This window comes from Gymnogyps californianus, chromosome 17 (assembly GCF_018139145.2).
Source record: "Gymnogyps californianus isolate 813 chromosome 17, ASM1813914v2, whole genome shotgun sequence".
Taxonomy (NCBI): domain Eukaryota; kingdom Metazoa; phylum Chordata; class Aves; order Accipitriformes; family Cathartidae; genus Gymnogyps; species Gymnogyps californianus.
This window is the reverse complement of record NC_059487.1, coordinates 3663226-3690114: the sequence shown is the minus strand read 5'-3', so window position 1 is coordinate 3690114 and position 26889 is coordinate 3663226. Positions and strand designations below refer to the sequence as shown.

General features: G+C 38.7%; 1 protein-coding gene across 1 annotated transcript in view; it reads right to left on the bottom strand.

Moving 5' to 3' along the window:
* PTPRT (protein tyrosine phosphatase receptor type T) overlaps positions 1-26889 on the bottom strand; it is a 462241-nt gene that overhangs the window by 320958 nt on the left and 114394 nt on the right. The window contains 1 exon segment of the mRNA XM_050907140.1: positions 16018-16143. Within this exon segment, the coding sequence (XP_050763097.1) occupies positions 16018-16143 (126 nt within the window).

The window sequence follows — 26889 nt, the reverse complement described above, 5'->3', positions numbered from 1 at the left end:
TATCCTAATCTCGCAACACACAAATGTTTTCAGTGACTTGAGGCAGATTGTTTCGCTGGTAAGAGATACAAACTGTCAGGAAACAGCAAAAGGCAATTAGTACATCACTATCTCTTTTGTAAGCACTGATGAAATTTCCGGTTTTTTTATCCCCTATTGCTCATTCCCCCAAACAAGCAAGACATCACCTTGAAAATGAATGCAATTAATTACATTAGCTGAAGCTTTTTAAAAAAAAAAAAAAAAAAAAAAAAAAAAGGGCTTCTCATTTACATTCCTGGCAGAAATTCAATAAGATTGCACTACTGTAGTGTTGATTGACTGCTTGCTGCGGTTATACCAGTATCCTGAAAAAAACAGTTTTCATGTTTATTACGGGATTTTTAGAGTTAAGTACTTTGAACTGTTAAGTATTCTGAAGTAAAGAGCTACAGTGAAGAGACTACAGAAAAGATAATTTACTGTGTGTTTACTGAAGCTGGAACCATTTCCCTCACTTCTGCACCAAACTCTCCATTTACTTTTAGCTAATCAAAAAATCAGCCGAATTCTCTTACATGCCTGAACTAATTACTAAAGATGTCTACCAAACCTACAGTCTTTCACTTACGCACCTGAACACTTGCCCTCTCTTAGCACAGCTGCAGCTGTGTTGGTATGAAGTGACTGCATAGCTTATTGTGTACAGGGATTTCTTGATGTCACTTCAATATCAGTGTAGCAGTGGCCACCGCAGTACTGTTGTACTGCCTTAACAATATAAGCTAAAAGTAATAAACACAACAGAAATCGTTACACTGTCCTGGAGTTTTTGTAGCAAACTTTCAATTAGAGACAATAAGTGAAGGCAACAGTGATTATGCATGTATTTTTGAAAACATAATCGGTTTGTAAAAACATTATTATTTATGGTGATGTAAATAGCAAGGAAGAAATGTAGACTGGTGTTTGGATCTCAGGTTGCCGGATGAGGTAATAGCAGAAAACACATTTAATTGTAAATTGCGTACACATTCTACAGCCCTATAATCATTCTACCACAGAATTACACTTCTACCATAGATGCACAAGAAGGCTCAGCTGTGGTCCAAGCATGCCTGGTAGACAGAGGAACAAAAGGGAAGAGCTACATCTCTCAACTCAAACAAGGAGACCCCTACACAGTCAATGAATTTCCAGGAGTAAATGTATGTAAACTGAATTAAAAGACTTAAGTCAATGCCCTAAAAACACCTATTAAATAAAGCATGGAATAGGCTCTAGGGTTGACAGGTTTTTATCACTTTCTCTAAGTTCAAGCAGATGTATGGGAGTACACGTATAAAATACACAACATAGTATTCGTGCTTGTAGAAAATTTGCCACAGCCCACTGAATTCTGTATAGGCCATTACTTTGTACATTATGACCCTGATGCACGCTTCTCAGATTTCACATCTGAACTTAATTTAAGAAAGCTTTAAATGTATTTATCATCAAGTGAGATAATACTTATTGCCTTTACTTTTGGAATAACGAAAAAGTATTCAGGAAAAGCAGGTGGGAGGATTAAGTCTGCTATCTCAAGAACCAAAAAAAAAAAAAAAAAAAAAAAAAAAAGGTGAGCATAGAGCTGTAGGGTGACTAAAAAAAAAAACCCTAGTGTTGGTCACATTCCTTTAATTAAAAGTAGTAGGGGAGAATCATTAGGCTGATTTCAATTTGTGCAAACAGTTAATTTCAGATAGAAATGTTGGTGGCTTCTCTTTTTCCACAAAAGATAGAGACTGAGTGGAGTCCTTATGAAGGACTTGAAGCAATGCTTTGTTTTTAATACGGAAGGTATGAACTCTTTATTTTGGAAGGAGGATGCTGGCGATTCATCTATTTCTTAAGTCTCTCTCAGACAAAGGGAAAAAGAAATCGAAAGAGATAGCTGATAGAATAAGAAAGCCAAAATAATTCTCACTGTATTACCTGTATTGGAAAGGCACTCTCAGAGCAGTGTCTGGATCCAAATTAGAATTTCTGAGCAGTTCACACTTCCCTTTGAGCCAATACCAAGATTTTAGCTAAATGTTTTGATCTCTTTGCTTATAGAGATGTCTAAGGGGGCTAAATAGAACCTAAACTCTGCAGGCATGTGATGTATCAAGTTTAGCAATGGGACAAACTCGATGTGAAGCTGTAGTCTGGACCTGTGCTTGCCAGGATCTCACAATAGGTGATGAGAAAGATACCTATTTGATTTAAACCACATGTATGAAATTATAATATCTTTAAGATTCTATAATGACGAAAAAGTTAAGCTTTTTGTCCTAACAGACTGCAAATTTGCAAAAATGTGAAGACAGAAGAAAGTCTGGAATGCAGGGAGTGAGACAGACTAAAGTTACCAACTTCATACATTCATAACCTCCCAACCAGGATAAGCAGTTTTAATGTACTGTACACTGTGACCCCCACTCTGTATTATCTTATAGGTTATTGGTTCTCACCCTGTATCTTATTCAGGTTGCAGTACAGGGCAGCAGTGAAGTCTCTCAAGCACTGTAACACTGACTCTTCTCTTGGAACGGTCATGGACTTCTACCGTACATGTAAGAATATAGTACAGAATTCCTGTAACTTAACCCCTAGTTAGTTTTATTTTTCTGAAGACAGGCATGTCACCGCCAAGCAGCCTGGACCCCTACTGCATGGAAGAAGATCAGGAAACGTAAAGAGACGGGGCATACTACTTATTCCACAGATACTAGCTTAGCTTGATGCGCTTATCAGCAAGATGAGCTAAGATAGTAATCACTACAAAGCTCCAAGTTTTTCCAAAATATGTATGACTTCTATATTATTGTACACGGCCAAAACATACATCTGCCAACACTATGCACCTTGTAGTACATCTCTATAGATTTCATGGGAAGCCAGATCTCACACTGGGGATGAACAACATGGATGGAAGCAGAGATGGCAAACTCCAGTTAATTGAAGGTTTGGAGGGTCTGAGGTACTGCCTGCAGAAGAAAGGTTGCAGACTGTTGTAAAAGTGATAGACATGAAACCACATCTTAACATACTAGCAAACTTAATCCACCTGGAAACTTCAGGTTTAAGAATACCACAAATCCACCTCAGGGGAATATTCGTTTAAAAGCCCTGAGGTTATAAATTATATTGGATTTGATTTTCAAGGGAGTTTGTCACCATCTAGAGGGAAATTTAGTATGACCACTGAGGCTCTGAGATGCCTCCTTACCTTATGTGTTAGAAGTTCAAATATTTGGGGAGAAAAAGGCTTCCTCTTCAAACACAGGATTGGAGCACACGCTTTTTCCTCTTCTAACAAATGAACAGCTTCAATAGAAGAGATTATGCTTAAAGTTTTAAAAAGAAATCAAAATAGACAGCAGTACTGTGATTTCACAAGTCAGGCCAAATACGCCTCCTCACAGTTCACCGTGCCCAAATACTAAAGCATCAGGGATAGAGAAAGCCCTATGTGTAACAACTCTTACTTATTTTACAGTGAGTTACAGCTCATTTGGAGCAGCACACTAATTAATACAATCAGAGGCAAAAGTTTCAGAAATCTCCCAACAGCACACATTAGCATATACTGCCAAGAGACTTGGTAAAGTTCAAAGCTTATCTTGTAGCCTGCATGCTCCGTGTTTGCTCAGAGCAGCAGCTGGCCAAGTGATCTCCCTTCTTCTGAAAGAGCAAAATTAAATTAGATTAGATCATCTTCTCTCCCTTGTAGAATTAAGATCGTGCTATGAAAACAAGCAAATTAGCTTTTGAAATCCTGTTTCTCACTTAAAGGCTACAAGGCTGAGGAATGCTTTCTGTACCAATTCGGCGGAGTTGCAACAGAGTGTGCATGTCCTGTTTTCCTGGCAGCCTGAAGGAAACAGTTTTACAGATCTGTGTCTCACTGGACTTGAGGCTGTAAGTAACAGAGAATCCTGAGGAATGAGGCCAAAGAAGGGAACAAAGGAGAAAAGCAAACGGACACAAGGTCTTGAGAAAAGACACATGGAAATGGTGTGGTAAGAGCTACAGGAGTAGAGAATTTTGAAAGCTTCTTGGTTTGTTGCTATGTAAAAACACTTCTGAGTAAAAGAGGAAAACTAAGTTCGTAGGCCAAGTGAGATAAGGAACACAAATGTTATATGAGAAGAAAAGCTCAGAACATAAGGAAAAAAGTAAAAAAAGTAAAAATGTAGGGAACAGGCTTGTTTGGACTCAAAAGCTGGACTGAAGAACAACAAACATTTATGGACTGCAAATGGGATAGAGGGTGAAGAGTTTTAGTTCAGATATCACAGTGATGCCAGATGCCATATAAAAATCAAACAAATACATAACAGTGAATGAAGTTCAAAGGGAGCCATACAAATGAGAGCCTATATTTAAACTCTAGTTTCTAGAGCTGAATCACGGCACGCCAAGCTGCGAGGTCAGTTGGCAAAGATGCACTTAAACAAGCTTATAAAAATGTGTCCCCATTAAATTACCATGCTGCAGCAATTAGACACACTCCAGAAGACCATCCTATGCAATCTGTTCTAGATGAACAGCTAATGAGAACTAAGCTAAAACACTTTTTTCTGGTTATGATTCCTCCTTTGAATATTCCCATAACTATGCTGCTAAACAACTTAAACCTATAAAACCGAAAGGGGGAAAGACATTTGTCTGCTATGGACAGATGGAGTAGTAAAACTAGCCATGAGAACGCACAGTGATATCCATGGTACATCTTCACTCAGTCACCCTAGACTGCATCAAATTTAGCAAGAAGTTAATTTAGCTTATAGTTTGGGGTGGGGGTTTTTTGTGGTGTTTTGTTTTGCTTTGTTTTGTTTTTTTAAATACCTTGATTATATCCTAGTTAGGCTGGAGGTAAGGGAGAAGATGATTTGGGTTTTATTGCCAAGATTCTTCACAGCTTGATCTTCACTACCATAACTGAAGCAGATTATAAGATGGAGATGGTATTGCGGGAAAAAAGAAATACAAGAAAAGTCTCATACACATGGAAAACAAAAGAAGGATGGAGTGAAAGGGAACTTCTGAAGGGTTTACATTTTCCTGTGGTATCTGAATGGTGAGTAGCTAAGCCTGAGTTTATGGGGCAGAGTGACTCATAAGGAGGTATCACTAAGTTATCCTGTGAAAACAGTAACCCTTTAAGCAACGTCAGTAACAACTTGGGCGTTAAAGATGTGTGGTAAAGAAGTAAATTAAAACATGGAAGCATGGCATAAACTTTCAGTACATAAAACATTTGTTAAAGCATCTTAAAATTAATCAGAGAAACAGCTCTGCTATTTCATGGTTTTGAAGACAGCAGGCCACTTACTGCCTCTAAGTTTCTTCTTTCAGCATGCTTCCACACACAGCTTACGCTGCTGTGTGCGCCAGAGACACAGCGGGAAGATTGGATCGCACATCCATTTAGATTACCACCTGACTCAGCCAACATCCATACAAGGCAATAGATGGTATTTGCAAAGATCAAAGGGATGTGGTCAGATCTTTAGTGTTAAGGATAGTCTTGTTTTAGAAGAATTAGGTGAACCAAGGAGGCTCTTAGACACCTGAGCCATGTTGCAGGTTTCCTATTCTACTTTCCTTAAAATATCCTTCTGATCAACACTGACGTTTCCTTCATATTACCTTCATGCTTGCACTGTAAGTAGACAACCAGAAGAAAAAACTGTTTCCACAATTAGAAGTATAAACCCTGTCTATAGTGGCAGTGAAGCATCTTTGTTCTGTTTGTACAAGGCCTACCCCAAAGTACCAAGTGTAAGTACTGCAAAATAAGGGCTTGACACCTCTCTGTATTTATAGACATTATACTAATAAAAAGCAAGCACTTCTCAAGGTAAATGAGGGCCCAAAAGGGCTTGTGTTACAGCCTGAAATGTCTCAATTTCCTGTGAATTCCTGTGACTTGGCTGGTACCATTTTTACTGCAGCTGTTCATTCAATTGAGAGTTCACGTCATGAAACATGACAGTGAGAAAAAGAGCCGATGAGAATTCAGTGAATACAGCTTTTCATTTGAAAAGATCCTCAAACACACACAATTGCTTTATTTTGCTTAATTTTCAACATTCATAAACATAATTGCATTTATTTTTCTGGTCAATACTGAAAACAAGTGATAATTTGTAATATTACAACTTTCATCTCAAAGGAATACAACCACAACAGTTTCCACTCCCTTCTAAGAGGTGAATGATATGGAGGAGGTTGGATTGCCTATGCAGGAGATGCATACATTATTTTCCCCATGAGAATATATTAATATTGTTGCCATCAACTTCCTTTTGTGCATGTATAAATGACTTTTGGAAAATAGACTTATTTAAAGCCAGTATTCTTCATGTGCCAAATTACGTGCACTAAATATCTAATACTGGGAATAGCAAATGCTAATATTTCCTAAGCATAAAAAATGAGCTCTTTTTTCCCCCCACAAATTCTCACTAGCAACAGTTCTCAGTGGAAGCAGTGAACAGAGATTGTTATTACTATTCCATCCAAACAATCTGTATCCTTCTAACTACATAGTGAAGTATTTGAAAATCTAGACCGGGTACACTGCTCATTATGAATCCCCATCCTGTTTATTTTGAAGCTGGTGGAAAGACTTCCAGGTATTTCACTATACACTGAATCTGGCCTATGGTAAAGAAACAGCATTAGTTAAATAATTCTTAACAATAGAATCTTAGCTACTGTACCATAGCTTTGTACTCAGATGCTGAGAGCCTGTTAAGTAGCGTAATGGTTCTGTGATAGAAGTGAAAAAAAGAAAAAAGAAAGAAAGGAGAAAAATGAGAGTTCACTGGGAAAAACAAGACAAATGGGAAAAAAAGTAGTGTGTTAGCCAGACAATCCACTGCAGTATACAGTCTCTGTAAGAGATTACACCCAGTTCCCACTGAACTTAAGGGACTTCAGGAGAATTCCACTGACTATGTTAAGCAACTGCAAAAAGCTGAAAATTCATACAGACAGACTTAGGAAGGCTTTGCTATTAAAGCACATGAGGGACTAAGCAACCACCTTAACTATACTTTTTGCCTTTCCTGTATTCTGCCCAGCCTCTGCTTTGAATGCCTATTTAATGCCTCAGTTGCTTCCTTGGATCAATTCCGAGGACTAACTTTGCCTATGATTTCCTCAGCGTTTCCTTTTGTAAATCCTCATCTGTCAGCATCTGTCTGTTCGTTCAAAACCTTCTCCTTCCTTTTTTCAAATGTGGTCTGTCTTGACTTTGGCCATCTGCCCCATGCAGATTTTTCAGGTCATTCTTCTCTTGGAACTTATTTCCTGTTAGATTTTTCCATCTCTAGCTTGCTAACCAACGTTCCAGGATAAAGAAGAAATACCCCATGGAGAGGAGGTTCACAGTTTGGAAAAAAAATTCAGAATTCTGTATACTTAAAAATTCACTGCTGAAAGGTTGTGACAAATGCTTTAGCTCTCACTAGACCTGCAATATTCCCTAATCCTGTCAGTTCCTTCAATATCACTAGAATCTACCTATTCCTTCTGAAACATTTGTTCCTGCTTTAGTCACTGCTTTTCCTCTCTTCCTTAATATCCACTAGCTTCACATTTGTCAATTCTGGCATCCCATCTTCGCCAGAAAGACCTTCCCCATCCATCATTCTACCTATGCACCTTGTTTACTCCTGTTCTTCCTTAAGCATGCTTCTCTTCTTGCTCTGAATTTTCTAATATGAGCAAAGGGGTATTAAATTATCAATCTGATCCTTGCTATAGAAAGAATTTCTACAGAAATAAGTATTTAAAACAAAAGATCTTAGTCAAAGCTTGTATTCTAGCCTTATTTCAATGCAACCATATTTATTTCAACAGAATTTAAACTAGATATCATATTTTTGGAAGAAACCTCTCTTCCTTCTATCCCCCAACTCCTGAAGCTTTTAAAGTTTTTCATGGAAATGTTTTTCCATCGCTGTGGCTATAACAATTCCCTAACTTGGCTCTCAAACAAAAAACAGTTTTAACCTACCTGGCATCTGGACAGCATGTCCTAACAGAGCTCAAAATAACGGATTACAAAAAACGCAGACTGTGTGCTAAGACACTGAAAGGCATCAGTTCCTGCTAGAGTCAACAGGTGCTGAGAAAAATTAACATGTTTCAGTACTGAAACCATAGAGGAAAAACACGTACAATAGCTTTCTTGTCCTTCTTCATAGTGTGATGCTGAACGATGTTACGGCAGTGCTTTAAAAGTGTCATGGTCTCAACTAATGGTGATAATGGAAAGGTCCTGACGTTCACAAACAGCTCTGTTTCTGACAGCTTTCACAGAAAAGGATCAGAAATAGACTGACAACAGTTCAAATGTACCATTTAACACATCAAGGTGCAGTAACTACATGTATTCCCTACAGACAGCAATCCCTTCAGGGTCATTAAAAGGCCTTCCTAGAAGTCATTCTTTCAGATTCCTTTGATAACATTTCTTTATACCATGCATGTTCAGAGAAGGCTACACATCCTTGCTAAGCTTGATTTCAGTACCAAAGTACCATCTACATCTAAGCAGAAGTATGCTTCTGCTGACCCCTCTCAATGGCACATAAGAAGAAATTCTATCTCACATTTACAATATGAATGACAAAGTATTAAAAACTGAGATGTAATTTTCCCTTCAGCAGAAGGCCTCTAGAGGGGTAAATGTTCTTAATTAAATCAACTCTTCTTGCATCTTGCATCATGGAATAGCTAACTACTTAGCTTTTAAGTGTGATATTCTTAATTTACAGGTCTGCAATTTCACATGTACTTAGGTCAAATGGTCCCTGACTATTTCATCCAAAACCAGTACGCCTAATCGCAAAAGAAAGGTTCTACTTGGTGTTAGCACACAGGAACATAAGACAGAAAGCAAATATTTGGTAAGAATTGCTCTTAAGACTAATTGCTTTAAGTTATTACCTTTCTGAAATCAGTTCTGTGTAAAAGGAGCAATTGCTCATGGTCTTCATTGCTGGCTTTCCCTGCCTGAAGACACAAAATTGTATACTAATGCAGGTATGACTTAGTTACTGACAATCCAGACCTGATAGGAGATAGTCAAAAAATATGGGTGACAATACATTGCTCTGAGGGACAGCTAAATCCGAATGCTGGGCTCCAAGCGGCCATTACAGCATCAGTTATAGTAATGGCTTTTGGGGGCCTTACTGGATAGAGTAAAATAGAGCAATTAAAGGCCACAGTGCAGAAAACGTTCTCTTTAGTTGCCTGCAAGGTTACATTCCTCCCAAAGCTGTATTCATAAATAGGCCAAAAGAGTACACTTCCCCAATAGTCTAAACATTCTCATGCACATCCACTAAAATAAATCCAGCAAACTAAGCAATCAACCCCCAAAACTCAGGTTAGCGTAAAATAGGGATGAAATTCTGGAAATGGGGAAGAACTATTTACAACTGCAACTAGAAAAAAGAACCCCAACACACAGACATGAAGCTGCATAGTAAACAGCAAAATAAAAATGCACTGGGGAAAGCTTCCAGAGATCCCTTTCTGCTTAGACCTTAAAAGCTGAGAAATGACTTTGAGTTCATTACCTAGCCCCAGACTAATCTATTTACTTGTATGGAAGAGAAAGAGTAGGGAGAAACATATTTGACTCATTCTTAGTAATTTCCCCTGCAAAAAATACACTGGCTCCAGCTAAACCAAATTTCTTTCTCCCTCTCAGACAAAATTGAGTCATGATTCATCTCGTATATACAGCTGAATTTTAATTTATTCCTTTAACAAGTTTGTGTATTTTCTTGTAAGCAAGAATTAATACACTTAGACACGGGAAAATGTTAATTTTCTTGCATTGCCTTTCAAATTTACATATGTTGAGTCTAACTCCTGCTGGCATTCATTCTAGCCTGAAGAAAAAAAAGACAATTGTCTGACCTATGCACAGAGGTTCTCTGTTCTTTGTAGAGGTTAACATAACTTCACATCAGTAATCTCCTGAAAGAAATTAAAGGATCCTGCCCGTCTTCAATGTGGGCATAGATGGTCAGTTATCACCTTCCTCAAGGAAAGCTGTTTCATAATTATTCATTCACACTATAACTCCATGGTGCCACTCAACAAAAAGAGGAAGGTGACATAGGAAAGCAGTTGGCCTATTAGACTAACATAAAACTTTACTCAGTTCAGTGGAGTCCAAGTAGAATTTAGCCATCTGGTATTCATATATACATCATGTCTATGATGTTCACCCGCTAAATGAGTAGTTCACGAAGCAACACTAATGATGATAACCCTTCTGTTCTTTCAGTGAGAAGCTCAGAGAGCCCTCCAGTTACTGGAACAAAAGCACACACCCAGTTAGATGTGGGAAGAGTCCCCATCCCTTATCTCTGCTCCAAGAGAAAAGAAGGAAATTCTGCTACAAATTTTCAGTGAGGTGGTGCAACGCATTCAAGGGAAGTGATGAGTTGCACACACTGAGCAGCTCTCGAGCTGTGTTCACTTAATCGGGCCACACAATGCAGACTCACATAAGAAAGCACTCAGAACCCATTTGTGCCTTAACTTTGCCAACTATTACCTCAAAATATCCACCATTAAGAGGATTCAGCACAGGCTCCTCCTCCAAGTTCATGAGGGAAGATCATAGAGCAAATGCTGACTGCATCTCTGAAGGGTGAACCAGACCTGTCAGTGCTGCAACTGCCATAAACACTAACGGGGTAGTTAGCAGCCATTTGGTACTAATCTGCCCATAGTCTTCTGAAGCACCATAAAGTAGTTTGAATCCTTTAGCTCAACTGTAAACAGAGGAAGCACAAAGACACTATGCGTGTACTTGTGCCACTGGTGCAACGCTAGTTGTCTGCTACTTGATAAGCTTTACAGAAATACACACACAAAATCTGTAAAACTACGTATCAATGGCATTTTCCACAACTATTTTGCATTTTCCAAACCATGAGTTAGACATCGCAAGCAAGCTTAGCTCTTAGAAAAATAAAAATGCATCTATTTCTACCAGAAAAACACCTTTGGTCAATAACAGGTCCTATTTCTCTTTGCAGAAAGTTTGCGGACTCTGTGGAATAAGCAAGCAAAGTGAGGCAATTTGCACTTGCTAAGTAACATACAAGTGTTGAAACTCTAATTCTACATACATATACACCTAAATACGATAATTTGTTCCAAACATTTTGTTCATCCCTAAATTTATATCTAAACTCCTGTCTCCTAGACAAACAGGATGTTTACTTAGAAAGCAATTCAGCAAGAAACAGCAGTGATATGGAGTATGTGTCTAGATACATATCTATGTATATATACACAGACATACACACAAAGTAAAGTAACACTTACACTAAGAGTCAATTTACATACATGAAAGGAAGTGAGCAGTCAGGCAGATGGGGTCAGATCTTCAGCCTCTGTGTGCTCATTGCTTATCTGCTAACTTGGAACAGGGAAACTTCAGAAAAGCAAGCTTGAGATGAACAGTAAATCTAATACCAAGGAATGCTGCTGTAGAAAGGCACATGGCATGATGGCTTTGTATTCAGAGTAGAATCTTATTTAATACAATTAAAGTAATTACTTCAGTCTAGTCAGCCCTGGTTAAGTCTCCATTGGAGTTAGTTAGCAAATGATGGTAAAATATTTTGAACATGCAAACATGAAATACTTTCATTATTAATATTATTCTTGCAACTGCTGCAAAAGCAGGCAGGTCCAAGGTCCTGGGAATACTACAGTGTCGTAACATGAAAAATAAGGCTAGCACTTTTGTCTGGCTAGTTTAAACACAACACATTTCCTTGTTGTACTAATGAAGTATCTGCCTCAAAAATACAGAAAAGCTCAGGCCCTACTTTACCACCAAGGAAATAACTTCTGTGATCCAACACAAACTAAAGGGCCATGTCCACTTCACATCATCTAATGCCAGCACATAAAGACTGAATGTTTACAGAAAAATGGGAGTGAAAACTGCACAAGATGGAAATAAAGAGGAGCAGGAGAAATCTACTTGCTGTACTTTGAACTTCTATAACAGAATTAAAGTCTTGTGCCCCTCCAGCACTGTCATACAGAGTATTGAATCCCTGCTTGGTAACACAGCTTTAGGCAAACACCCAAAAAAGATAAGAAAGCAATGACTGAAGGCATAGGGTTAGAGGGAAGGAAATGAGACACTGAATTAAGAAAGGATAAAAGGACTGGGTCATGTTTAGTCCTGCAAAACAAAGACTTAACTGCACGCAACTATATAAAAGAGGTTATAAAAGAGAGCAACAACTGATTATTCTCCCTAGTCAAAGATGGAACAAAAAATAATGAGATGAAGCCATAAAAAGGAAAATGAAGGACTGAGAACCTTTATAACTCAGAGTGGAACAAGCAGCCCAAAGGCTGTAGAATACTTATCACTGAGGGTATTCAGGCTTAAGTAAACACCCATCTGTTAAAGAATACTTTGTTATAATCACTCCTGCTATTATGCAAGGACATGGAATGAGAGTCCCACCAAAGTCTGAGGATTGGATACCTACAATTCATTTCTTTCATGTTTTTGAAACATTTATTCAGAACAACAAACATCTGGTTCTTAATCCCTCAATTAACACTGTTTCCAGCCCTAAGGAATTAATCATAGAATTCATGGAAAACAGTTTATTTGCTAGCAATAGAGTAAAACAAATTGCCTACAAACTTCTACATTGCTAATACAGCAGTTTAATTGCCCCCTCCCTTTTTTTTTTTTTTTTGACATTTTAATTCAAAAAATAAAGAACAGAAAGTCATCCCTGCGCAGAGACCTTTGCAGCAGTGTGTCAGCAGAGAATTACACAGCACTATAGACTCAGGCTCTCATTCATGGTACTGACCTCCTTTGAAGAGCACTCTGAGATCTAACGATGAAAAGGACTGTAAGAAGTGCTAGATATTATCATTAGTATTCAGGAGGACAGAATTCTGTGGCTTGGTTGAATTCAAAGGGATCTGCTGGTACTTATGAAAGCCAATACATTTTACAGAAGAAAATAGCTCTGACAGCAATGTTAATGTAGGCTGGCTGACGAGGGGGGGGGCAGGCCACGCTTTTTGCCAACATCTCCCAGCAAGCTGCGCTCCACACTTATTATCATTGAACCAACTTAATGCCTGCTCACGTTTTGTTTTTACCATTTCCATAACGTAGTATTTTAATCTATTTCCAGCTACAAAAACAGTGTCTAAAATACCATCCTGATAAAGAACATCTACATTACTGCTTGCGTTCTCAGAACCCTATGCATTCTGGCACTCCTGTTGCCGCTCTTCGTGCTAGGGAGCTTTCCTGGCTACTGCTGGCCACCAGAAGATGCTTATTCCACGAACGTCTCTTTCTTACCACCTCTTACACCCTGCAGCTCAGTGGATTTACACCCTGCTGCTTTCAGCTGCTGTAGAGAAATTAAATGGAATGGAAAGTCAATCACCAAATGTTCTAGTACTCTGGTTTTAAAGATGTCCCTGCTTGTAGGAGTGGAACGTGCTGTTCATCAGTTTATTCGCCTGGCTTTGCCACTAGATGAATTTTAAGTAAACATCTTTTATTCTCACAAAACAGATTTTCAATGAGTAACCAATACAAACAACATGCATTACAATTCTATCCAGCAATACAGACTCTCAATAATAGCTCTGAACGTCTCTGCTAGCTTCGGGGAGTCTAATTGACCACTATAATTTACTTCAAGGTTAGCATGATTTGGACAGCTCTTGAAAACATGTTTTTGTTACTAGAGCCTTCTGTACACATTTGCTGTGGTCGATCTTCTTTTCCTACCTACTGATTCTACCTTTTGTTCTGTGTGAATAGTCCTAAGTCATCAATTAGTAACATGAGGAACTGAGTAATTTCCCCTTATGCTCCTTAAAATCTCTTTAGATAATATTTATCAGCACATTCCAAGTTGATGGCTGCTTTACCTTTGCATCTTTCTACACTTCTTATTTGATGTCTAACCTTCATTAAATTTGCAGCAGCTCTAATATCTTTATATATTTATTAGTGCTACTAGATACCATGGAATGATGTACTAAGGGGGAAAACACACACCTCTATTTAGTTTTAAAAGAAATAATTCTGAAAGCCTTGTTAAAAATTACATTGTAGTGTTTTGGGGTTGGTTTTATGGTTTGTTTCTGGTTTTTTGTTTTTTGTTTTTTGGTTTTGTTTTTTTTTTTTTTTTTTACCATGCCATTCCAGACTGTTGTTTGTCTATTGATTTCTCCATAGTTCCAGCATATTTCAGATGACAATACACCTTTCATATGGAGGCCAGGAAGATAAGTTTACCTTAAAGTTTAGAGTTGACAAAATATTGAATTCATCCAGTCCAAGCCACGTAATCCCTCCCATTTATTCCTTGCTTTCAAAATTGCATCAAAACCGTGATGTTCCTATTCCTTAAGATAGCTCTGGGATCAGTTAATTCAAAAATCTGTCATGTCTCTCTAGCTAGGTCTTTACCAGGGACAGGAAATAGGACATAAGAGGGTAGAAGCTGAGGAACGTAGAGATAAAACTGCCATCAATAAAAAAGCAACAGCATCTAGAATGATGAAATACATTCTTGCAGACAAGACCAGAAAACTGCAACTTTCACAATTAACTTCTTTGGGGATGCCACAGCCAAATCAAGTGGTACTAGGTGTTACACACTTTGAAAGATCCTGTTCCGAACAATTTCCAATAATAAAATAATAAAAAAACCTACAACTTAACTAGCCTTTGGTGATGGAGAAACCACAGCTAGGCTGGTATCTTGTGCACTTGTTTTCTACTGACAACAAGCACACAGGGATGAAGTCTGGGCTGTCTATCAATGGGTACGGCAGGGAGCTATTGTATCAGCTCTACACGGTATCCTTAACAGGCAGCTAGCAATTACAAGTCTCTTACCCCAATAATTACAGGCATAAGAATACCTCTTGAACAACATCGTATTCTGGTTCTGCCATGCAGCTCATGCTTCTCAAAGTGCAATGCACTAACCAGAACAAATACTTCTTTCTTAGGACGGAAATCAAAGTCTTAACTGGCTGGTCAGATCTGTTTGCCATTGTGTCCGTTAAAGGGGCTTGCACTGCTATTTTAGGTGGCAAGAAACACAGACAAACTATGATTTTTAGAAAATTTTAGTGTGCTTTCTTAAAACAAGTTCTTTTTCAATGTGAACAAAGCATTCCACAGCACTTTTATTAAGGCTAGAGAACTTATTCCCATATACACCATAATGGTAACTTCCAATGAGAAACAAAACTATTGGAAATTACCATTACTGTGAGCTCTTCAGAGAATATTCCAAGTATCACATGGAAGACTATGCTATTATTGGATGTGCTCAAAATATGTTAGCAAATTAGGTATTCTGGTAACTCTCTCTGTTGGTAACATTTTTCTTGTGTACAAGAACTTTATTGTCTGAAATCCCAGCCCAATCAAGCACTAGCTACTACAGTTAATTCTTTAGAAATATTCTTGTCTTTCTCAGAATTAGAATTTAAAGCAGTCAGTTAAGAGCTAAATGGTAACTGGAAGGTCCGATATTCCCAGACATTACAAAGCTTTACTTTTTCTCGCCTCTCAAACATGCATCTCCTCAGACAAGACAGCTCTCTGATCCTAAAACATGTAAAAAGCTGGCCAAACCTTAGAATATTATATCTGAAACATATCCTCTCTGTTAAATGCAGGAATAAAATAGGAATAAGGAATGTAAAACAATTCAGCAAGTGTATCAAATGGCAAATGTTGTAAAAAGCCATCTCACATTTATGAATTCTGTTGTCAGATTATTTTTAACACAAAAGTAATCTTTTTACCACTAATAAAATCCTACCCCCATTGTTGTGGGTAACCAGACCCAGTACACACCCATATAGGGCTAACAGCTGATTCTCTCAAAGAATATCATCTCCCCACTGTTACTAAGGCTTCTTACTTACCAGTTGGGACAGCAGGATCCATTGTTGGCTTTTCCCAGGTATTGATTTGCTCCCAGGTAAATCCATTGGTTCCCAAGGCCACACTATAACCACAATTACTGTAGTGCTCATCAAATGAACAACCACCTAAAAACAAGAAAAATGAATAAATTTCTGTATTAATTCTTTATGTCTCTTCATGGTAGGTCATTTACTTAAATATTTTGTACCCAAGTTTACACAGGGGAAAAAAAAAAAGGAAAAATAAAATTAATTTCCGGCATATTAGATTTCAGGCAGCAGAGAAGGTATCCAGAAAATATTTTTGTACTTTCCACACTTTGTATCCATTGGCAGCCTTTGTTTTCTTCCCTCCATGCCACTGTTTCTTAGATCAGTTCCCTTTATTTCAACCTATTGTCTTTACATTTTCAAGGACAATTGCACATGATGCACACGTGCAGGAATATTTGTGTTTGGGTCCCAGTAACTGATACTTAATTACATAAACCTCTAAGTCAGATATCCAAAAAAAAAAGGGGGGGGGAAGGAACACAAGTGGTAAACAAGCACAGCATCACTGTTCCTACAGTGAATCCTCACTTCTTTCTGCTTTTAAGCCTTGAATTACACAAGGTTGGGTTACACCTACAGAAAGTGCAACCTTCCTTTTAACCATCTCTTATACATAACGACATGAAGCCCTGTGTGGCACATGACCATTCCTCAAGGTCTTCTGAGTCAATACTTTTGAGTACAACCCCCTGGTTTCTTGACAACAAGAGGACAACAAGAAGTAGATAGCAACTAGCATTCACACCGTCCAGACTGTTGACTAAGTGATCTTTCCTACTGCAATTCCTAAAATACTTGCAAGTAGTTAACTTTCATAAATAACCTGGCAGCTGCCTGAATGCTTGTGAATCAAGGGAAACGCACGAACAGTGGAATGAAATTTTGTATTCCAACACAGATCTTTGAAACTTGCGTCACACAGACAAATCAAGCTAGTTTATTCCCTGGTAGGATATTCCTACGCTGGTGTCCCTTACCTCAGGCAAATTCCTCTTCATATCCACCCAACTTAGTCTGCCAAACGTATTTCAGTACCGGATCCATTAGATCAGGCAGCCTGGGTCCTTGAGGTCAGACCTTGTTCATGCCAACAGTGTCTCTGTACTGCTTTGGTTTTCTCTCTTAGGGAAGCAAGGGTAATTTTTCTCTGCAGACACTAGTCCTCCAAAGTCAACTGGACACATCTAACACTTCAGAGCTGCAAGGACTGAGCAATGCTCAAGGCAACACTAGCTTGCTCTGCCAGCCAAACTGCCAATTGCTCTTGACACTAATCAGAGTTATATGCACAGAGATGTTCCTGACTCTTTACTCCTTCCCACAGGCTGCATTGCCTACACACACACAATAAATAGCTGGTACGTGAGTGATCTGTGGTTCCTTTGCAATAAGGATTATCCAACACTGGGGACATCAAGGCCTTCTTTAGTTTTCACCTATATTTTCTATTCTCTAGCTCCCAAGAAAGCCCAAACTTGTCTCAGTTCCTATGGAACTCCTCATAAATGACAAACACAAATATATACCATGTCATTAATACTTATTAAATCTTTATTCTGTTAAAGGACTTTACGTGCACTCCAACTGCAACTGGTTTTCTATGTTGTTCTACAAAACCTCACATATTATTTCTATTTAAGTATATACTAGAAGGATTTGTTGGGTAGAGTACCTGACACCCCAAAACACTCCGTTGCTAAAGAAAAGTTTAAAGATCAAGCTTGTCCTAAAAAAACCCCACACTTAATTTGATATATTCTATATTTTCATTATAAATAGATCTGACTACAGCAGATTTTGTGACCCTTGCAAGCTTGCCTGTCTCTTTCAGCAGAGTCTCTGCAAATATTTCTGAAGTGTCATTATTTTACAATATTTTAATAATTCTTGCTTTAAATTTACTGTACTTGTGAAGCTTTCCCAGCTGTCAAAATGAGCAGGATTACACTTAAACTGTTTCCCTATTTTTTAAAATTTAATTTAGGTGAAAAAGTTCAAATTTAAAATATTAAACATGCTCATTAAAACATCTAAGGGAAAATAAAGGTGTTCTGGATTGTGTGGGAGTATGCAATGCAATTGAAAGTCACCTTTTTCACAGTGAGTGCATATGAGAGACGGTATCAAATACTCTGCTCTCTGTCTCCAAGCGGGGCATTCTAATTTTGATAGATTCACTTTAATAGTACAACTTCAGACATACACCATTTTCCACACAACCTCTGTTCAGCATGCTGCAGTGCACAATAACAGTGCTGTCTCTGAGCTATTACTTTGAAGGGATTGTAAACAAATTCTCTGATCAAGCCAGACAATTGTACGAGGCCTCATGTACACAGAGAAAATTGCACAGGTGCTGCTACAAAGTCCCAGAAGCAAAACAAGTGATAGTAGCAAAATATAGGGTAGCAATCCTCATTTAACAGGGAATGTAATTGTCAATATCTTGGTATAATCAGCTAAACAGGTTATTTTATACATGCTGAGGTAGGTAAAGTTGGAAGAGGAGCTGAAAAGCAGATACAGTGAGAACTTCTGGAAATTAATTGGGAGTTTCCACTGATAAGAGACAATACCTGAGGAAGCTTTAAAGTGCCTTGTCTGAAAGTCAAAGCTAACCTTGTAGTACAATTGGATAAGAAAGGAAAGGATAAACCGTGGAGAGCCTTAAAAGTAGCAGCAAGACATCTATATTTTAACAAATGAAAAGGTTAGCGGAGAAACCCCCAAACGCAGAGTGACAAGGCAATAAGCCAGAAGGATTAATTTACTAGAAGCAACAGAATTGGAATTTGGAGATGTGAATTTGCGAGGAATGAGGACAAGGAGAAAAAAAATGGAGTCAATTTTAAGGGCTCAGACAAGCAGGCTGGCTGCATGAATCTCAGGTACCAAGAGGAGGGAAGCCTCCATCCGCTTCTTGCTGTAGTGTGTCAAAAGAGAGCAGAATTACAAGTGAAGTAAACACTCAGCTGGGAGCCAGAGCCATATTAACTTGTGAGCTGAAGAGTCAGCAACTCCTCTGTTCGCACTATTACAGTGTACACTTTATTATGGAATGGGAAAGAAACTTCAGAAAGTGGAAGGAAAGAATCACAACATCCAGGATATCACAGATTTTGGGGTTACTCTAATAGTCACAGTAGTTTGTGTTCATACCTGCCAAACAAGTATATCACAGGTGGTCTTTGTCCTACCTTTTTCGCAGAACATGGCAAACATGGCATTACAGCCTCAGTTACAGGCAGCCACATTCAGAAAAGCAGCTGTAAAATTTCCACCCAGCTTCACCTCAGGAATTCAAGACCCACCACGCTCTTCCTCCTTCACTGACCTTGCTGTCTGCAGGACGGCTTCTCACACAATTCCTCTCCCCCCTTCCTGGGTGTTTTGCCCTTTCTTACACACGTTTCCCAGAGCCGCCACCCGCCTCGCAGAGGGGCTCGGCTGCCTCCCACGCTGCGGCCTTTGAGGAAGCGGCCGGAGCCGGCCCTGTCCGGCGCGGGGCAGCCCCGGCCTCTCTTCACAGAGGCCGCCCCTCCCGCCCCCCCCGCTGCCAGCACACGGAGCGCCAACACAGCTCTTACAAACAAAAACATCCGCTTCTAAATGCAAACCCAGCCTCGGGGTCGAGGCGGGCTCTGTTTCCCCTACCCTCTCGTGGAAGAGGAGCCGGGCGGGCTGAGGGACACTCCGCATCGCCACGCTCGGATCCACCTCAGCGACAGCTTTGCCACCACGCCAGACAAACCGAGTGGGCTCCATCCATCTTTGGGGCCCACAGCCTCGCTGAGGCCAGCGTGCCAGACCTGGGAACCCCAGGAACTCACCGCAGTCAGGGGTCCTCAGGTGGGCCCTGCTGAACGGAGCACACCCTGCAAGCTCTAGTCCCTGTTGAAGGAGGATAAACTGGGACGAGGAGGAAGAGTTTGAGAAAAAGCGTGGCGTAATACCTTTTCTGTGGAATATTGTTGACCCAGGAGATGAAAGTGCTCGTATGTTCAAGTGTGTGTTCAGGACAGCAAGCTCCTAAACAAGCTAGCGAGGAAACACAGGGCAAAAGGTACGCTCGATGTCCGATTGCGCTTGCACAGATGCTCCTCGTGCTCACCTAATGGGATCGAGTGATCCACTTCGCCACACAAGTGCCTCGCTGCAAGATCCTTAGAAATTCAATTACTCCCCACTAATGAATTTCAGTTTAAACTAAAAATTTATTAATAGATTTTAAGTATCCTCTTAGGTAAGGATAGTAATTCCAAAATGGGCCAACAGGCTAAAATGAGCAGATGTATTATTTTCACTGATGTCAGCATAAGCTTAATACTCAGTGTTTCCTAAGACACGCTACCTCTGTGGATACCTAAATATGAACTACACCTAAATATGCTGGAACATAAAGAGGGGGGGGAAAAAGAGATTATATCCATCCTAATACAAAATCATCCATTGTTGAAATATAACTGCTTGGCAGCAGCGCAGGGCTATTCATGAACATAGAAAAAAAAATCCTCAAATTGAAAGAAAAAGATACCACTCAATGAATTTAGATACCAGGTTTGCACGTTATAATTTTAGCCACCGTATCACAAAGCTGTTTGAGGAAAATGAAAACATTTACACATTCACCAAAATGGGGTTCTACGTCTTCATAAATTGTTAACAAGAATGAGGATTTTTAGGAAGCAAATTGGGATCTTGGAGTCTTTCCCCTGGTTGGATGAAAATTAAACAGTGACAAATGCCGTTGCTAAGCGGGGCAAAAGAAAAGGAAATGGAGATGACTTTGATATCGTTAGATAACGCATGTGGTGTTGACTCTTTTTCACAAAATGAAACCTAAACAAGAAAGAAGCTTTTCCCTTCCTGAAAAGGGTCATATTGAGGCAAATAACGGCTCACATAGGAAGGATAAAATATCCCTTGTTTTACACTGCAGGCTTGTAACAATGCCACTGCTCATCTGAGTGATGCTAATTAATCTTGAGCAGACCTATCATCAGTTACTGAGACTTGCCCCCGGATTAAATGTAAACCAGCCTTGCATAAATTGAATGCCTCCTTTGAATACATAATTGAATTTGCAGAAGTGTGCGCCGGGGGGTGTTTAAATAAGTGCACAAATATGATAAAAAGAACTTCACGCCATTATATCTAATTCAGTAAGCAAAAATAATGGCAGGGCACATTCCAATTAGTGTTTGATTTATTTATTTTAACAAATCCAATTAGTAGAATGTTTTATAAAGTCATCCAATGTCAAACTCTCACGGACTCACCAAATTAAAAAAAACATAATACTTCTAAGAGGGATAAAGAAACATACTGATGTGAGAAACCTCATCGGTTATCCTGTGTTTCTAAATACACACAGAAAACAGCACAGCAGACATAATTTGATCGAGCATTTACAGCATTCCCAAGGTGGGGAGGGGGTAGAGACAGCAAGAGCATCAGTCTCATTCGTCCCACTCCAGGCCTTTCTTCTGGGGCATAAGTAGTTAATTTTCTCCCTTATTTATTTAAAAAAAAAAGGGGGGGGGCAGAAATTAAACAAGCATGCAATACTTCTCTGTGGAACATCCCTTTTGAAACTCTGAGAGCTGAGATTTACTCCATCAATTTAGACCTTAGCCTCACAAAATATGAGGCAAGTAGAGGAAGAAACAAGTGCTATTATGATGAGGTCGTACTTATGAACTATAAAACTCCAGAAATTAACACACCACTGTTTCTGATCATTCATTCTCATCTCTTCCAAAGACATTCTTGTTTACAAGGGCTGTAACAGATGCATTTAGCTCATTAGGATAACTTCTGTTATGGGATTTATTGTATAAAACTCCATTTATAACTTAATTTTTCAGACTGTAGACTTCACATAGTATATCCTTGAGAAATCTTATTATGTATTCTTATGGAGGTGGGAGGGAGAGGAGAATAAAAATGTGCATGTAAAGCTTGTGCTGAGTTGCTTCGTTTAAGATGGGATAAAATCAAGGGATATTGGGGTTTCCTTGCCCCGGAAGATTAGTTTGTGCTTTATGTGCTTTCTACTCCTTCCAGAAAGATTAAGACAGAAGACATCAGAAACATGCATACAAGCAACCCAAAATGCTAAGCTGAACAAGAAAGCAGATCCAAATTCTGCAAGACCAGACCTATTTCTAACGAGCACTGTCCAACAGCCTCCGCTCTCAACAGACATCATGCCAAAGAGAAGGACAAGTATGGAGGGATTGGAGGAGGGCACTTGTCACTTGAGATGTCATTAATTTCAACCGTAACACCCTACAAGCAATACATTTTGTGTAGCCTTAGGTACCTGCACAGCACAGGATAGGAAGCTTCAGAAGGGCCAGTGGTAACTGGGTATCTCATTTGTCAGAAAATCATCCCTCTGCCATCTCATTACCAACCTGCTGTTGTAACTGGCCAATTTCAATCAGTACTTTATTATCTTACTCACCTGTTTGTTCTATATTCCCAGACTTTTCAAGGAAATAGTTTCTGTAAAGAGAAAAGACTTATCTTTACTGAGTCAAAGGGCACCACACGTTCACTGTGTATTTAAACTCAGACTCTACAAGGGAGAGAAAGATGCTATGACTCCTCAAAACTGCAGAGAAAGCTTTGATCAATTTTTGTGCCTTGTTAGTTAACAGAGGATCTATACCAGGAGAAACTGAGGAATAGATTCCCCAGTGTGTAATAAGGTATAAACTCTAAAGTAAAGCATTCATAGTGTCTTTTTCTGATGTCAATTGTTTAAGAACTGAGCTTAGACCTAGCGTAAATTCAGATAAGTCACTCGACCATGAAACACAAATCCACTGAAAACCAGGCTTCTCTACTTCTGATGCTCACAAAAGTGCTTCTCTCAAGGTATCCAGATGTTCTGGGTTTTAGAAGTAAACATCAGTGATTTCTCTAGTGCCTCAAACATATTCCTGTATGTGATTTGGTTTCTGCTGCAAGTATCAGTCCTCATTGTCAAGGCATGATTCATCTGCCACAGGACAGCTCCATTTCTTTTCTTTCCATCTTACTCTTAACATAGTATTATTAGATTTACATGTAAGCAGAGAAGGTTTTATCTACACTGGAAGGTGCTAGTCCTTTGAGATATTGGTAACAAGTGCCTGGCTTAGGTATGGATCATTCTTGTTAGATTTGACTAGATTTCATTCCTTTTGCATGTTCCCTGTCCTGGCAATCAGATCTTTCAGATTGGGGGGGAGGAGGGACAGAAAGTGTGTGTTTGTTTTTAACTGCAGCAATAAAAATCACTTCACTTTAGGATTAAAATATATACAATATAGGTTTGGGGTTTTTTTCCTAAATCAAGTTAATCCTTGAAAAAACTGAATGCAGCTTAGAAAAGCTCTTCATTTCAACTGGAAACTGTAATGGTCCCAAAGTAGGCTCAAGATTAGAATTTTTTGTATCACAGTGATTTCAAGTGCTATCAGCCTATTAAAGGAAGACTGTCATACTATAGGTATACATTTTTTGAAAGTCTTTTCCAAATTTGTATGCCACGTCAAATTGCTATCTTTGCAGGTTCAACATTACACATCTATTTCCATATATTTTGAAGCAGCTTATGAGCACAGTTTCCATGTGCGTGCACGCACACACACAACATGCATGAATACAATCAATGGTTGCATGTTCATTGCACAGAAACCTTACTATAATCAAAATATTGCTGACACTGCATAAGGGATCATGCATGGTCTTCATGATGAACGTCACCAATAACATAGCTTAATGTTATGAAAGGGACAGATCAAATAGGTCTAGCATTGTCTAGTGAAACACCTGAAGACAAAGCATCCTCCCAGTACTAAGAAGTTTTTCTTCCAGCACTTCTCTGCAGAAATTATTGGTCCCAAATGTGCAATAGAGCCTGACAAAGTTTATCTGTTTTCCTCCTAATCCCATGGAGCCACTCTGCCGCAGAACAAGCATGGTGACTACGATCCTGATATATATGGAACAAGTATTTAAGCTGTATTTCCTGAACTTGTCAGGTTAAGCTAAGTTTTTGTTCTTAAATTCATTATTATAGGTTTCTCTTTGTAAAAGCTTGCATACCTGTCTCATAATTTGAGCCCTAGACCAGCTCATATATTCATTACTAATTCTGTACTTCATAATCCACCAAGGATCAGTGAAATTGCTTTGAAGTATCCTAGGAGTAAAACTAACACTAAATGTCATTTGTTTAAATTTTTATGTCCAAATCTAGGATGACTCATCTAACTTCACTTGCCAGAATGTATGTCCTTTATTTAATACCAAGAATATCTTTTTTTCTTCTGACAGCTTAGCTATCACTATTTCAATAGCTCAATAGTAACATTTTATTGCTTTATTTAAGCGTAAGTATATACATATCTATAATCTTACTGGATTTTTTTTTTTAAGCTATGGAACAAAGTCAATTAATACACTGCACCTTTTCAAAGAACCCTAACTTTGCAAGTTCAGTTTAGTTTCAGTCTCCTGAAACACACCAAGATTTACGTGAAGAGTTTGCAGACTTGCCTATCCCAATGTAATGAAACTTGTAAAATTAACATGGGTTTTCAGAACCATAGAATATGCTTAAACAGACATTCCCCATCATCTTTTCTTATGGTTCTAGCTAATAATCTTTTTAATTCATTAGTTTAGTGGCTTTCCACCTTTGAAACAGGCTCCTGCTTTATTCATAGTATGATGAAATGAAGGTTCCTTTTTAAAAATGCAAATTTGTAGCACTTACCTGCTTTTATTCTTGTACTACGTGTAGTAGTAAGATAAGCCTTACTTTGCTTGAATTTGTTTCTTAAGTTACAGGACCAAATTTTTTCCTAAAATAATGCCTTTCTGTATTCCAGAAATCCATCTTAAATGATTAGCCGTGTTTGTTGAAGATGGGCTTAGCTATATTTGTCAGTAAAAACCATTTGTGGGTATTCATTGTTTCTGCAAAAAAAGTAACATTGCTTTTCTTGCCTTCCAGCATCTGAAAATTCTTGGGTCTAATTATTCGGTGTACCTTAACAGGATTATCTAACATTGTATTTATGCTGCATATTCACCAAATTCTACATCAACTATTGCACTGGAGTCTTGATCAGTCAGAACTCTCTATTGACTGGCTTCATTTCAGCATTTTGTACTGTCACATGGAATACCTATTCAAGCTGCACAGTCATTTAAATTACGTGCTTATTTTACCATCCACCAAGGCAGCAAAAAACTGTCTGGAGATAGCTGTTTCTCACTTATTTTATATTCCACTAGTAAGCCTATCTTTCTCAATAAGCTTTTATATAAACTTCAAATTAATGTGTTTGAACTTTAAGCAAGAAGCAGTCATTGACTGACTCATATTGTCCTTGGTGATGAATATTGTCTCAAAAGATAAAATCTCAGGAATTCCAATACCATCTACCAGTCTTCTAATTTTTCTCCTTCCCCTATACTGCTGTTCCTTTAGTGCTGCTGGGGCTCCTGTTTTGGAGCAAGGTCTCCTTGTAGCTGAGATGTTTTCTTTGAAGTTCATGGTCAGAAAACATGAAGACTAGCTTAAATAAGGGTAGGAAGTCTGGTTTATTGCCACACCAGTGAACACGGCATAAAATGAAACACGATCTTGTTGCCATCAAACGTAACTAGAACAGACTTATATCGTTCTTAGAGAAGAAATTAAGCGCTTATTGGGCTGGCATTTTCATAATCATTCCATTAGCTCAACAGTCTTCCCAAATGAAGCCAAAGTAAGTAAATTAAATTAGTGCTGAACTTCAGAAAGTCCCCTGTTCTCTTTGGAAGTTCCCACCATGCAGTCTGCAAAGGCCTCTAAAGCTCTTTGCACTTGGCAGTCTCTGAAGCTTCACCACCACGTTAGCAAAGCTAACCCCCCACTAACACCTAGCATGGTCTAGTGACTACGTGTTTCTTTTGCACTCACAGAAAACTACCCACAGTATGCATAAGGACAAAGAGATACGTGTGTATACACACGCACCCCCCATCTGTATTCTAAGCGGTTCCAAAAAGAAATACCAATAGTTTACATGTTTTCTTGTAGAAGGCACTAATATGGTGGGTTGATTCTTGGTGAAAAATACTGATATTTTGTTTAAATTTCTTCTGAAGAACACATGCAATTAAAGCTCCAGCATTGTGCAGGTCTCCAAAGACTGCTCCTTGATATTTGAGCTAGCATACTTAATATGTACTAGCTCAACTGTATACTGGTTAAATATCAGAAATTTATCTGAAAAAATAGATATCATCTGTTACTGAGTATCAACAAATAAAATCTAATTGGCTAATACAATGGTAATAACTTGCAATGAGTGTTGCAATTGGTATATCTTGTTAAATTTAATAACGTGGTTATTGGAAGCTACTCCCAGGGAGTGGCGGTATAAATAACTTTTATTGAGGTCTAACAATTCTTATAGCTACAAGTTTGTACGTTTCTCAGATTGAGGTTCTCTCTTACAAAATATCCTTTTACTTGTTGCTGACAGTTACTGTTTCAAATTACGTATAAAGCGCAATTGTCAAGGATATCTGAAGATATGTATTTTAAATTGTTTTCAGTTAAACCGTGATCTTCATTCAATGTGTCAGGAGCAAGTCAACCCCAGCAATGACAGTGGTTAGCCAGCTGCGCTGCCTTCAGGTGCCCTGGAGTCAGACTGGGGGCAGGCGGGCAAACGCTGGACTATGCAAAAGACCTTGCAAAGTTTGATTAGTTAACTGATGGTTGAGGCACTAACAATCAGCCAGAGATTCATATTTTAATAATCT